The 15000-nt window shown below is 42.9% G+C and overlaps 2 protein-coding genes across 2 annotated transcripts in view; both read left to right on the top strand.

Moving 5' to 3' along the window:
- Positions 1 to 1918: 1918 nt before the first annotated feature.
- Positions 1919 to 6006, top strand: LOC143285615 (uncharacterized). The gene is made up of 4 exons (XM_076593013.1): positions 1919 to 1944; positions 3183 to 3425; positions 4598 to 4747; positions 5892 to 6006. Exons 1-3 carry the CDS (start codon positions 1919 to 1921, stop codon positions 4707 to 4709), a joined length of 381 nt encoding a protein of 126 aa, XP_076449128.1. The 3' UTR covers positions 4710 to 4747; positions 5892 to 6006.
- A 7277-nt stretch (positions 6007 to 13283) lies between these two features.
- The window catches only part of LOC143285820 (uncharacterized), a 5970-nt gene continuing 4253 nt past the window's right edge, over positions 13284 to 15000 (top strand). The window contains exons 1-2 of the mRNA XM_076593249.1: positions 13284 to 13800; positions 14559 to 14789. Of these exons, the coding sequence (XP_076449364.1) occupies positions 13620 to 13800; positions 14559 to 14789 (412 nt within the window). The 5' untranslated portion in view covers positions 13284 to 13619. The remainder of the gene's footprint in view (positions 13801 to 14558; positions 14790 to 15000) is intronic.

Genomic DNA, 15000 nt, shown 5'->3' with positions numbered 1-15000 from the left:
AACAAAGGCACACAGCTTTAAACCATTGCTGTTGACCTTCCTTCCCATCAGTTAACATACAGGTCAATAAGAATTACAATGAAATAAACTCCTTTTCCTTCTTTCATCCTGTTTAGCACTGATTGTGTTGTCATAGTTTTGTTGTTGAAAATCAGTTCACTTCAGGTTGTTGTTTTTTAAGCCCACCTGACATGAAGGCTAAGATTTTTCAAAACAAAGAAACGAACAATACAGTCATCAAAGCATTGGGAAGAGACAGATAGGTACAAGAGACAGGAACAGGTAGACTACAATGTAGGCAGAGACAGAGACAGCCAACCAGACAAGGAGACAGAATCCTTACTGAAAAACGTACACAATGATCTTACTGCGCTATTCACTCTCTCTCTCTCTCACACACATGTAGCAAGAACCAAATCGATGCCGAAGAAGACGAAGACAGTATAGTGTCGCAGAGGCGGAAGACCATGCAACACACACACACACACATACACACAGAAAGAAACAGCCAGCGACCTGTTCTGACTGTGGAAACAAAGCACGACACTGTTCAGGTTTTACGATAAGACAACTCCCAACTGCAGCGGCGAGGAAACGTCCTATTGAACGCCTCTGACGAATGCTCTTGGGACAAGGTTTTATTCATCGATTAGTTTCGCTTGCAAGCAGCGAGAGAATCTTGGATGTTGTGTTTGTTTGTTGGCGTTTGTTGTTGTTTTGTTTTTTTACATATACAGTGGTACAGCATGGCTGCTTCCTTACGGTGTTTCATTCTATCACTGGCGACAAATCTTGTTGCGGGATACGTCCCAGACTATAGTAAGTGGCTTGCGTTTTGTTGATTAATTCATTGATGGTACATGTATACGTGATGCAGTGCAATGACCAGATGGGATAGATGAAAGGCAGATTTCATAATGATAGTGCAAAGAAGATTGTGGCTAATGGGAACATGATTATCATTAAACTGCAATGTCGTTATATATTCATATATATATATATATATATATATGTCTCTGCATGTGTGTGTGTGTGTGTGTGTGTGTGTGTGTGTGTGTGTGTGTGTGTGTGTGTGTACGTTCATGTTTATTTATGTATTATAGACTCAACGCCGACTATGCTGAAGAGAGAGAGAGGGGATGTAACTTGGACAAGACAATTTAATCAAATTATTGCCCTGTTAGTCGGACAGAAGTTGACCTCTCTGCTGTTCTTATGGTCATAATCGGACACGGCTGACAGTCATTTATACATGGACCTGTTCATCGTTCGTTACATGGGGTACCGACTTTTTACTGTTTGGATGCTTTATCGGACTTAGCTATTTAAATGATACGACATCTGTTCGTTTTCGCAGACGATATCAGAGTGTGACAGCACAAACAACAGTCAAAGAAGAACTGCACTGACTCATTTTCTTGGAGTATGTCCTGTCAGACTTGAGACAAATGCCAGAATCAATCCAGCGTTTTCTTGGTTCAAAAAATCCTCAGCCCATTTATTAGTACATGTGAAACAGAAGGGTGTTTGAATACAGGTAACGTGTATTTCTAGTGGGACAGATGAAAGGCAGATTTCATATTCGGATGAACTTGCAGTCGGACATGACACCCCCCACGCCCTCCACACCCTCCACACTCACTCACTCACTCACACCTGTCTACCCAGTCAACCACCACCACCACACCACACACACACACACACACACACACACACACACACACACACACACAATCACTCACACCCGTCTACCCAGTCAACCACACACACACACACACACACACACACGCGCGCGCGCGCGCGCGCACGTGCACGAATCTTGTAGTTATCATAACCGTCAAAGTTGACCACGGTTTTGAGTCATTGTTCGTACACAAACGAAAGTCAAACGAAGGGTCGAAAATCTACACACGCGAGCATGCGTGTGGCAGGTGTGTGGATGGGGTGGGGAGAGGGAGGGGGGTGTGCGGACGGGGGTGGGGGGGGGGGGTCGGGTTATGGTTCGATCCTTTCTAACAGCAGAGGAGGCAACTGCTGTTCATGTTACATCTCCATTCTCTCGGCCAATAAAGGCTTTAGGACAGCCAACGCTGAAACAAAGAAAGCCCCCGCTGAAACAAAGAAAGCCCCCACAAGGCTGCAACACAAAGAGCCAGTGCTTTGTTGTTCTTGTTTTAGTTTTGCTTTGATTTTTTTGCATCCTTAGTTTGAAAGACTAAAGCTGTAAATGGCTTCCCATTGCAGTGGAGAAACCATTGAGTGATAGATATATTTCTCACTTGTTATTTCGTGCTATCTTCTGAGCTGAATTGTTCTTCCTATCTCCAGGTGAATCTTTCGGCATGGCTGTTTGGGTGAATGGCTGTGGGTGACAGAAATATAAAGGGGGAAATATAATGATAACAATAGATAATAATACAACAATACATAACTTTTTCAATGGCGCGATATCCAGTACTAATGCTGCTCAAAGCGCCTTACATCGTCCAGATAGATATAAGCATGACATAAAAACATTACAACACTTCTTTGTCAATCCAATATACGGAAAATGATGGGAAATGTTTCGTTTTATCGAAAAAATAACAGTTTGAAATTTTTTTTTAAATACACCATTATGTTCTATGATAAATTTCACTAGTCGGGAGCATTTCCATATCATCACCCTTTTAAACTGATGGTTCAGAATAGATGTATTTCACGATGCATTCATGAATACAGATTATGATTATGCTGTCATCTGAGCGCAAAAAAAGATAAATGAATAAATAAACTAAAATAAGATCAGTAAATAAATTAATAAATAGATAAATAAATAATTAAACAAATAAACAGATACATAAATAAAGAAAGAAAAAAAGGAAATAAATAAACAAACAAAATAAAACAAAATAATACAAAAAAATAAATGAATGAATGAATGAATGAATGAATGAATGAATAAATAAATAAATAAATAAGTAATACATAAATAGATAAATAAATAAATAAATAAAATGAAATAAAATGAAATAAATAAATACATAAATAAAATGAAATAAAATAAAATAAATGAATAAATAAACAAAGAAATTAATAAAATACTGTATAAATACATGAATAAATAAACAAACAAACAAATAAATGAATGAATGAATAAGCAAACAAAGAGATAAACTTACTCATCAATGGTGACACACCAGAGTACCTGGACGAACATTGCGGGTCCTCCAGTGTCCTCCCATTCTCCAGGGACGTGGTGGTGGACTACTCCAGCTACCGCTCCACCCTGCCCGCGGACTACCGCTGCCAGCTGTCTCTCAGGGCGGCGGGAGAGGGCGCTGCGCGACAGGTGCAGGTCCACTTCCGCTTCCTGGACACCCTGCAGTCGCCCGGATGTTCCGTGGTGGCGCTGAGGGTGTCAGAGGGCAGCGCCTCTCTCACGCGTGAGGGTTCTTTTTGAGTGTGTCTGGGTTTGTTTTGTGTGTGTTGTAGAGGTAATGTATTGTTTTGTGGGGGGTGTGTGTGTGTGTGTGTGTGTGTGTATGTGCGTGTGTGTGTGTGTGTGTGTGTGTGTGTGTGTGTGTGTGTGCGTGTGTGTGTGTGTGTGTGTGTGTGTGTGTGTGTGTGTGTGTGAAAGGCTGTCTGGGTATTGTTGATCATGTTTTTTTTCTTTCTTTGTTACCTCTCTCACATGCAACAAGAGTGATTTTTATATTTGTGTGTGTGTGTGTGTGCGCGCGCGCGCGCGCGTGTGTGTGTGTTTATTCAATGTCATATAGTGCGATTGAAACACGGTGGTGCAAAAAGAAAAAAGAAGAAAAGAAATTTAAAAGAAAAGCTCTACCAAATATATCATTGTGGTTTCATAGAACCGTGCACATGCAAAATGTACGGAAGAAATGCTGGCGGTGGTAAGAAATATAAACACAGCACTAGCAACAACATGTGTATTGATATTCAGCCTGGAATATTTCTTGTTGCAATGTCATGTCATACTGATATACCTACATAACCAGAGAAAGAGAGAGAGAGAGTAGAGACAAAGTTAGACAAAGTAAGAGAGAGATGGTGAGTTAGAGACAGAGACAGACAGACAGACAGACAGACAGAGAGAACAGGGAGACAATGCAAGTAATCCCAACAGCGTGAAATATTTTGTTGTTGACTTGTTTGTTGTTGGTTATACGCTTATCCTCTCTCTCTCTCTCTCTCTCTCTCTCTCTCTCTCTCTCTCTCTCTCTCTCTCTCTCTCTCTCTCTCTGTGTGTGTGTGGGGGGGGGTGCCTAACTATCTCTTTCTGCCTCAATATCTGTCTGTATGTCTTTCTTTCTCTGTCTCTCTCTCTCTCTCTCTCTCTCTCTCTCTCTCTCATCCATTCTATCTATCCATCTATCTGTTTATCAGTATACCTCTATCTGTCTGTCTGCATCAATCAGACCATTTTATAAATCCATCTCTCTGTCAACCTATACATACATTTGTCGATTCACCAATCTGTTTATCTGCCTGTCTGCTAATGATGCACATTTCCAGACCAAAAAGAAAAGAAAAGAAAAAGAAAAAGCAGACCAATATGAGCATGATGCCATACACCCTCCCAACCTCTCTCCCGCAGCCAAGCAAGGGGTATGCGGCAGTATCACCCCCACAGTGAACTACCGGACCAAAGGGGACACGGTGACCCTCCAGCTGACCAACACTGGTCAGGAGACCTTCGTGGACTTTGAGCTGCTCCTCACCTCTTTCAACTACGCCGACAGAAACAGTAAGGATGGCTATGCTTTAGAGTGGGGTTTCTCTTCTGCTTCTACTTCTTCTTCTTCTTTGTTCATGGGCTGCAACTCCCACGTTCACTCGTACGTACACGAGCGTGCTTTTACGTGTATGGCCGTTTTTACCCCGCCATGTAGGCAGCCACACTCCGTTTTCGGGGTTGTGTATGCTGGGTATGTTCTTGTTTCCATAACCTACCGAACGCTGACATACACACGAAGGGGGTTCAGCACAAGCAGGTTTGCACATATGTTGACCTGGGAGATCGGGAAAATCTCCACCCTTTACCCACCAGGCGCCATTACCGACTTTTGAACGCGGGACCCTCAGATTGAAAGTCCAATGCTTTAACCACTCGGCTATTGCGCCCGTCAGAGTGGATTTTAATCAGCACACTTCTTTCTACTACGTCAACGGAAACAGTAAGGATGCCTGACTCAGCCTTAGAGTGGAGTTTAGATTAGCCACCTCTTTCTACTATGCTGACGGATTACATGACTAAGCGCTGGAGTGGAGTTATATCAACCACCTCTTTCTACCACGTTGACAGAAACAATAAGGATGCCTGATAAGCGTTAGAGTGGAGTTTACTTGTGTATGATAGTCAGTCGTGTCCGACTATGACCGTCAGAACAGCTGAGGGGGCAAATGCTGTCCCAACTATCTGGACTATAATTCCATTACAGTGGAGATTGCCTTGCCCAAGTTACATCCCCACTCTTTCGGCCAAGAAGGTTTTATGACAGCCGGTTCCCAAAAGCCCCTCCCCCCCCCTCCCCCCTGTGTGTGTGTGTGTTATTAATCTCTTCTTCTTCTTCTCTTCTTCTTCTTTATGTTTGCTGTTCAGTTATCCACGCCGTATCACTCAGGTTCTTCTGCCGTGATTTCCAGTGCCAGCAATCCATTCCCTGCCCCGTCTTCTCAGAAAATAAATCAGTTCTGTTCGGTGTTCTTTGAGCAGACGTGATGTGTATAGCGGATTTGTGTGTGTGTGTGTGTGTGTGTGTGTGTGTGTGTGTGTGTGTGTGTGTGTGTGTGTGTGTGTGTGTGTGTGTGTGTGTTAATCTGTCCGTACGCTTCGACTCCTCGTTGAAACAGAAGCTGAAACTGAAACAGGAAGTTGAAACTGTCCTCAGGTTCCTGTTTGGATGACGACTTCAGGTGCGACAACGGTATCTGCGTGTCGTCGGAAGTGACCTGCAACGGATTCAACGACTGCGGCGACGACTCCGATGAAGTGGAAGGCTGCAGTCTGGCTGCTGGTATCATCGTCGCCATCGTCTTCGGCGTCATCTCTTTCCTCATCGCTCTCTGCGTCTTCCTCGTCTGCTTGAGGAAGCGGCGACGGATGTATCTCCGAATTGCTGAGGTAAGGGGGGGTGGGTGGGGATTGTGTGTGTGTGTGTGTGTGTGTGTGTGTGTGTGTTATTTAGGGGACACGCTTGTTCATTCATTCGTTCATTCATTCATCCGTCCATTCATTCATCCATTCATTCATTCATTCATTCACTCATTCGATTATTCATTCGCCCATTCATCATTCATTTATTCTCCCATTTATCTATAAATTAATTTGGTCTCCCACGAGATACGGGGATGTCTTTTCAGTGAAATGAAAAATATATATCCCCGCCTTCTAGAAATATCTGCGTGATAAGTTTCTCTGTCGCTCTCTTTGTCTATGCTTGTGTGTTTGCGTGTGCACACGCTTGATTGTGCATGGTATGTCGTACCTGAATGCACGCATAGTCATGGATGTATAATTTTTATTGTAAACGCCACGAGCTCCCTGTCCATTTTAAGTATTAGCGTCAATCTGCGTTGTTATTTTGTGTTGATATTTGAAAGAGAAAGAGACACACAGAGTCAGACAGACAGACACGCAGACATACAATCAGACAGACAGAGAGAAAGAAAGAAACACGAGAGAGGCAGACAGACAGAGGCGGACAGACATAGAATCTACTCAACAAAGTGATTTTTTTTAAAGAATGAAAATGAAATGTTTTGTTGTTTTGATTACCACCACAGGAGTCCCAGGAGATAATGTACGACAACCTCCAGTCTCTGGCATCGAGGTGCGAGGCGCTGGAGATAGAGCACGAGCTGCTAAAGAACACGATCCACGCTCTGCAAACCCACAGCGAACGCAGCGACAGCCACGCCCGACGCCTCAACCTCCTCTTCTTCGGCATCCCCCGGACGGTCACGGAAACGCACGAACAGTGCGAGGCGAAGGTTCACGAAGTGATCCGAACGACCATGAACGTTGCCGAAGAAAAAGAAGTGCGCGTGCAGCGCATTCACCGCCTACAAGGCAACAACGCTGTGGTCGTACGCTTTCTCACCCTCAGGGACAAGCGCCTCGTGCTGGCTCATGCCAAAAACCTACGAGGGAAACACGTGCGGATTTCCGAGGACTACTCCCCGAGGGTTCGGGAAATCCGCAAAGGTCTGATGGAGCTCAAGAACACGTACATCGCTGAGGGCAAAACGGCCAGGCTGCGGTACGACAAACTGTACACGGAGTTTGACGTCTTCACGTTCGACCTTGACACGAAAACTGTGAAGAAGGTGCGCCTGCATGACCGACACTGTTCGGGTCAAGGTCACGTTCTGTCTACGGTGCCCCCGGGTCAAGGTCAGTGCGTGACCTTGACTTCTACCGTGGCGTCTAGTGCGGAAGAGGAGGAGATGGGACCTGACCCGTGCAGTTCTGAGTCTGTAGGGTGATGGTTTTCTGTGTGAAGGTCAACGTGACTTGGGAGTTATTGGCTGGGGGTGAGTTAAGTGTGTTGTCTGGGAAAATCGGTTGGGCTGGGTTTATTTGTTTGTCGTGTCGTTTGTTTTTTTGTTTTCTTTCTGTATTCATGTCTGTGACCAGTGTGTGTGTGTGTGTGTGTGTGTGTGTGTGTGGCTGTGTGTGTGTGTGTGTGTGTATACGTGTATGCGTGCATGGGGAGGGGGGGAGGGGACCGTGTGCGTGGGTGGGTGTACATGGATGTGTATGCGTGTACTACCGGTGTATGGCGGGGAAAGGGGGGGGGGGAGAGTGGAGGGATGCGATAGGTGCTAGTATGGCTTATGGTTGTGGAGTGTTTCCCATGTTCACACATTTTGTTGCCGGTTTTTGCTTTGGTTTATATTTGTTGCTTGATGATACATCAAAAACTTACAAGTCATTACAGAATGTGGCTCTCTTTAACACTCCACCACCCACCTCTCTCTCTCTCTCATTCTCACCTCACTTCTTTTTTCTCTCTGTCTCCTTGTCTTTTAGTTTCTCAGTCTTTCTCTCGCCACACCCTTTCCCCCTTCCACCGCCTTGAGAAACCAGTCATAAAAAAGCACGTGTCCTTAATCCATCATGAAACAAAACAAAACCAGTTCATTCAGCTGTTTCTTCCATTCTCCCTGTCACTCCCTGTTTCTCATTTCAGACACATCGGTGCGTGTATGCATATGTGCTTATATGTACGTGCGTGCGTGTGTGTGTGTGTGTGTGTGTGTGTGTGTGTGTGTGTGCATGTGCGTGTGGCTAGATAGATACATACATCTCTCTCTCTCTCTCTCTCTCTCTCTCTCTCTCTTTCTTTCTCTCTCTCTCTCTCTCTCTCTACACACACACACACACACACACACACACATATATATATATATATATATATATATATATATATATATATATATCTTACTGCCTAAATAGCTTTAATTTTAGGCTCTGGCAGTACAAAAATGTTAAGAAACCATCATGTATATATATATATAATGTGTGTGTGTGTACGTGTGTGTGCGTACGCGCGCGCGCTCGTGTGTGTGTGTGTGTGTGTGTGTGTGTGTGTGCCATGTTCAGCTATGTCCAAAGACCACTGAATGACGTGTGTGGGCCACTGTCGCCCAGACCAGACGTCAGAACTGGAGTGTGCCTTGACCAGACCGATAGCGTCTTGCTGTGTCTTCCCACAGGACAGCTGACAATCCAGACACTGCAAATGGGACAGACTGTATCAGGGCGTCGTGGAGTTGAACCCAACAAAAGTATTTAAAGGTTCAGTCAGGATTTTGTATGAGGACTATCATCTTTGCTACCGCATATTTCTTTTTACTGATTTTATGTCACAGCAGTTGCCTTATTATATTGTTGTCTTTATTGTGCGTAGTGTGCTTGCTTGTGTGTGTGTGTGTGTGTGAGTGTGTGTGTGTGTGAGTGTGTGTGTGTGTGTGTGTGTGTGTGTGTGTGTGTGTGTGTGTGTGTGTGTGTGTGTGTGTGTTTGTTGTCTACAGTTTAAAGTCTATTCACTGTAAGTGTTATTTGACGGAAAGGAGAATACTGGGTAAAGGAAAGGGAATACATGTGAATATTAGTGTGAGAAATTGTTCATGTTATGTATTGGAGGAAGAGTACACTATAAGAAATTAAAGTTTAACTCACTCAGTACGGCCAGTCCTCTCTTCTCCTCTACACACACCCCTTGGATGTCCAGTGCGTTTCTGAATGACCCAACCTTCTTTAGCTTCCGTCGTCAGAATTGTGGTATTCTTTGTCAACATTCACGTCTTCAGTACAAGAGCCTTCCGCTTGCAATATTTTGATGATGGTAATTGGGGTGAAACGCTGTTAACGTCGTCTCTTTCGCCGTTCGTATGGAAAGAGTTAAAGAGATTGTGGTGTGTAATGAATGAGGTGCCATGGGAAGGAGAATATGTACATGCATATCAACAAGTGTTAACTTACAACAATGTAAATATAAACAGCGACATTAATTAGAATACATCAAAGGAGGATACCAACTGGACTGGAGTTTAAATTTTCCGAAAACATTCTAAGCAATGAATAATCATTCAAAATCTTTCCAGTGGCTGATGGAATATTGGTAGAAAAGTCATCAACTACATCTTTTGGAATTAACTGTCTTATGCTAGGACAATGAATGAGTAGATGGTTTACAATTATTGGCTTACCGCACATACATTTTATATTTTTAGAAAATTTTGTACCAAAGGCATTCAAACGAATTCTATACATTAGACTGGTAATTTGTCTTGATTGTGCTGTTGGTGTGAAATTTAGAAAATGTTTGGGATTAGCTGCATTCTTTGTGTTTACACAATACTGGTAATATTGATTATTTGAATCTATAAGCAATTTTTTAAATCGATGTCTAGATATATTTTCTATACTGCTAAAGCATTCATGTACATCTAACTGGATGTCAAGTTGTATTGCTCCTTCGAAATTACATTCTGCTCTTCTGGCTGCTTGGTCTACCCACTCATTAGAAGATATTCCTCAGTGCGAAGGTACCCAACAGAAAGTTATGTTAATGCCCTGTTTTGTCAGTTGGTGAATAATATGTTTTATTTCCATTGTCATCTCAATTCGCTTCTTTGAATTTGGAGATTCTATAGTTTGTAATACTGACTTCCAGTCTACACATAATAAAATATCACATACAGTTTTTGGAATGTCTGAAATATAATTTAAGGCCATAAGTGTGTGTGTGTGTGTGTGTGTGTGTGTGTGTGTGTGTGTGTGTGTGTGTGTGTGTGTGTGTGTGTTTGGGTGTGGGGGTGTGTGTGTGGTGTATGTGTGTTTGTGTGTGTGTGTCTGTGTGTGTGTCTGAATGTCCATCGGAGTCCATTTTCGTATTGTTTTTAATCAGACAGATCACGAAGGTTGGCATTTAACATTATAGTTCTGACACACCACGCTTACTCGATTCCGGACTTCAAAGCCCTGGAATTGTCCGGGGCCATTTTGAAAGGGGTGGGACCATCTGGCCCTGCTCAGTATCAAGTTGAAAATAGCTATTGTTTCATCTTTGTTGCGTGTTTCTATGGTGCTGTATTGTATTGTATTGTTGTTGTTTTTAGTTTGCCTTAAACAACGAATGATAGATTGTAGATTGCAAGATTTGGAATAGTCATATCGAAAATAGTGATAAATATAATTCTGTGCAGACTGTTCAAAATGAATCATATAACAGAACATTATAATGTAATGGATATTAATGGTAGGAATATTACATGTCTGCTAACTAAATCTGGAATGTGTGTTTGTGGTATATCTATGAACAGTCAAAGGTACATTAAAGATTAAAGACTTATATGTCCGATGTGTAGATCCCAGAGAGGGGCTGAAGTTCACTTTGCTTTTAGGCTGTCCAGTATTGGCTTTATCTTAGAAAAACACATTAATACTTCCAAAGTATTATAGCAAACGAACTTTATTTAGGCTGACATTATTCTTGTCTTCCAAAAACGAAACTGTCATTATAAACTTCGCTGTGTTTCTATACAAGTCATTTCAGAGGAGAAGCATTATGAGTTGAATCTGTTATAATGTCCAAATATACAACATTCATAAATTGCATGCATGATTCATGTTCATGCGCGCATTGTTACTAAACGTATGTCTTATTTGTGTATACCCCTTCAAATGGGACCATGGCATTTCTTGAATAAAACGTCGTTATCGTTATTGTATTAGGCTGCCGTTTGTCACAACAGGGTTTTTCTGTAATAACTTCGGGCTGTTCTCCCCGGGGAGAGCCGAGCGCCACCCATTTTATCAAGATATTCGATTTCAGACACAGTAACATAACCCTCACACCTCCATCCCCAACCCACATCCCCCCAACCCCTCCCCTCCCCCCCGCCCCCATCTATCATTCCAGATTGCACATTTTTTGTACTTCGTCAAGAAATCGGTGATATCTTTCAAAGTTTAACGAAAATCTGTGTATGTACTTCAAATCAGTGATATCTTTAAAAGTGTAACGAGCTTTTGCAATCATTAATTTGTCCAAACAGCGTGTGCTTATAACATAACGTCCGTTGCCCTGCCAGTGCCTCATATACAGAATTGATCCACCTCATGTGCCTATGTGTCAGCAATGGATATAATTGGTGTGCGTTATTTTATGAATGACACAAAAAGAGGACCATGTTTTTGTTGTTGTTTTTTTTGTGTGTTTTTTTTGTTGTTGTTGTTTTTTACTGTTCTGTGCCTTTGTTTATCATCAGTTATGTTATAATATTATTTTTGACTGGTGTTTGTTGGGGCCATGTAAGTAATAAACTATATGATGTAATCATACTGAGTCCGTCTGTCTCTTTCACTGTTCCTTTTGTCTGTCTCTTACTGTGGTTGCCTGCCACTCTGTCTGTCTCACTTCTTCTCCTTCTCCCCTTTCTGTCTGTCTGTCTCTCTCTCTCAGTCTCTTTCTCTTGCATGTGTGTGTGTGTGTGTGTGTGTGTGTGTGTGTGTGTGTGTGTGTGTGTTTGTGTGTCCGTCAGTATGAGTGAGCTTATAAGCGTGTGTGTAGGTCTTTATGTTTGCGTGTTAAGTGCATGTGTGTGTGTGTGTGTGCGCGCGCGCGCGTGCGTGTGTGTATGTGTACATGCTTGCATGCGTGCGTGCGTGTGTGCATGCATGCGCGTGTGCGTGCGTGCATGCGTGCGTGTGTGTGTGTACTGCGTCCTTGAAACAGATGCAGATAATCGCAATCACAACCATGCAAACCACACATTCTCAGAAATCGCCCCAAAACCAACAGAAGTGGAAGCTTTTCACCGGAAATGATTCACAAGCTGTGTGGTGTAGATAATGTTTGCTGCTACTTGCCTGGACACAGCGGTTTACTGTCCTCTGCTCGCACGTCTGTCGTCAACTGACAAGTGGACACAATTTGTTTTCTTCCCTTGTTTTGGGGGTGTATTTAAACAAAAAGAAAAGAAAACCAAAACAGCTCAATCAGATAGTCTGCAATGGATTACATATTAAGTGTATGAGGTCCTAAACATTTGTTTTTCATATGGATTTCGTTACTTTTCCTGCTACAACAGACGGTATGGTATGGAAAATTAATAAGATACTATATCTTTTCCTCCGTAACAATATAGTTTTAAATGCCTTTAATGTTTCGGTTTCGGTAATGCCTTTGAAGCCTTGGTCACCAGTTCATGGTTCGCACGTTACGGGTGTTTCCTTCAACTGGAGGTTTTCGTCAATTCAGTTTAACACTATTTAAGAGAGAGAGATTACCGCAGTCTGTGCATTATTGGTGCTGTGGGGGTTACAATTTCGTCAGAATCTTTTTAAAAGAGAGTTTTAGAAATATTTCTGCTGGTTTTTCTCCTCATGGAAATACCGCAAATCTTTTTTCAGCTTTTATATCAATTATAGAAATACACTTCTCCACTGAAGAACACTCAGTGCTCAGTTAAACTGTAGAATTTCACTTTGTTTACACATGAACAGTCCACATATATTATCATAAATGTGATATCACTAGCACAAACGCGTGCGGACATACTGATAAACATACAGGCACGCATACATATTGTCCGACAGACACACACACACATCATACGAACTTACATACAAGGAAACAAATCGCTCTGCATAGTCGAAGCTCCACACACAGCAACACGTGTGACTTGCAAGAGAGTGCATGTGAGCTTTCTTGATCATACAACTGTCCCACAGTGTAACTGCTGAAATCAGGTCATCGCGTCTCGCCCTGTTTGCTGCAGTAATAATATTTGTGGTATGTCCTCGTATGTGCATGCTGCGCGCGCGCGAGCGTGTGTTTGAGCACGACAGTGGACAACATGGTTATAACATGATAGAGATGACAGCGTCCGCCTTGCTAATGCTTGCACTCAGGGGAAAATACAATCAGATGTACAAATCCAGTGATTTCGTTGTTCTGGTGTTTTGTTGATTGAAGCCTCTGTCTTGTCAGATGTAAGTCTGCTCTCTGCCATCCCAGGGAGATGGTTATCGCCGTCGGCCAATCACCAGAGCAACGAAATGGCCGTTGATGCAAAACTGAATTAATTTCAACCGACTGATCTCTATGGTCATGGTTTCTGGGTTTCTTCGGCCTGTGTTTTGCAAGCGTAGGCTGAGGGTTTTTTCCGCATTCCGACGACTTCGGTCTTGTGTGGCGTGTGTGTTCCTCCTCGTGATGAGTGCTTTGTTCCTGTGGTCACTGAGGATTGTGTCATCGCGCGTGCCAAGGTCCAGACCAACGTATGGTAAGACTGATGTGTCAAAATCCAGATTATTGATATTGTTTCTTGATATTATTTTCCTTTTTTTTTATTCTTTTTTTTTTTTTTTTTTTTTTTTTTTTTTTTTTACTGTGATTATTTGTTTCATGGTCTTGACTCTTTCTATTACGTTGTTTTGACTGTTTATTATGATGACAGATATAATATCGTTACATTCCTAGATCTCATTTGAAGTTTTAGATTATCAGCTTGCACGAGTAAAGGATAACTTGTTTGACTTGTCAGTCTTAATCATGACATCAAAATGTCATAAACGTTTATAGTTTGCAAACCTTCTCTCTCTGTCTCTCTCTCTCTCTCTGTGTGTCTCTGTCTCTCTGTCTCTGTCTCTCTCTCTCTCTCTCTCTCTCTCTGATTTTTTTTTTTTTTTTTTTTTTTTTCGTTCTTTTCTTGAAAGACGTTTCTGGGCTTACAGCATTCTCAAGTTTTCCTGAACGTTTATTGACAGAAAACCACACACACACACACACACACACACACACACACACACACACACACAACACATACACACACGCAAGCACGCACGCACACACACTCACTCGAGCACACATGCACGCACTCAAGCACGCACGCACGCACTCAAGCACGCGCACACACGCACACGCACAGAGAGAGACAGACAGACAGACACAGACAGAGACAGACAGACAGACAGAGAGTCAACCTTCACACCAAAACACCAATGTCTCCATCTCTGACTTCATTATCCCAATTGTTTTCAGAGTACCTGGCAGATGCGTGTTCTTGGGGGGTATCGATCGAGCACAGCCTGCTGCTTGTCTATTCCCGGCACACCAACATCGTCCCAGCCCGCTACAGCTGCAGGCTGATGGTCAAGGCCGTGGACAAACGGCAACGGATCCAAGTGCGCGTGCGTCACCTCAACGTCCGGCCCAGTCTGGACTGCCATGACGCCGTGCTGACCATTGGTCAAGACGGAGAGACCACCGCTCGTAAGTGTTTATTTGCCAGAAGGAGTGTGATATGGTATGCATACTTCTTTAGCGCCTATCCTCGATCAGAGACCAAGCTCTAAGCGCTTTACAAACAAACACGGAGTCATTTGCACAACAGGCTGCATACCTGGGTAGAGCCGATTGACAGCTACCGTTTGGGTGCTCATCATTCGTTTCCTGTGCCATTCAATCAGGTTTCAGTCACGAA

Source organism: Babylonia areolata, chromosome 9 (genome assembly GCF_041734735.1).
Source record: "Babylonia areolata isolate BAREFJ2019XMU chromosome 9, ASM4173473v1, whole genome shotgun sequence".
In the NCBI taxonomy this organism is placed as follows: Eukaryota; Metazoa; Mollusca; class Gastropoda; order Neogastropoda; family Buccinidae; genus Babylonia; species Babylonia areolata.
Note: the sequence above shows the minus strand (reverse complement) of the source record. Positions and strands in the feature narration are given on the sequence as shown.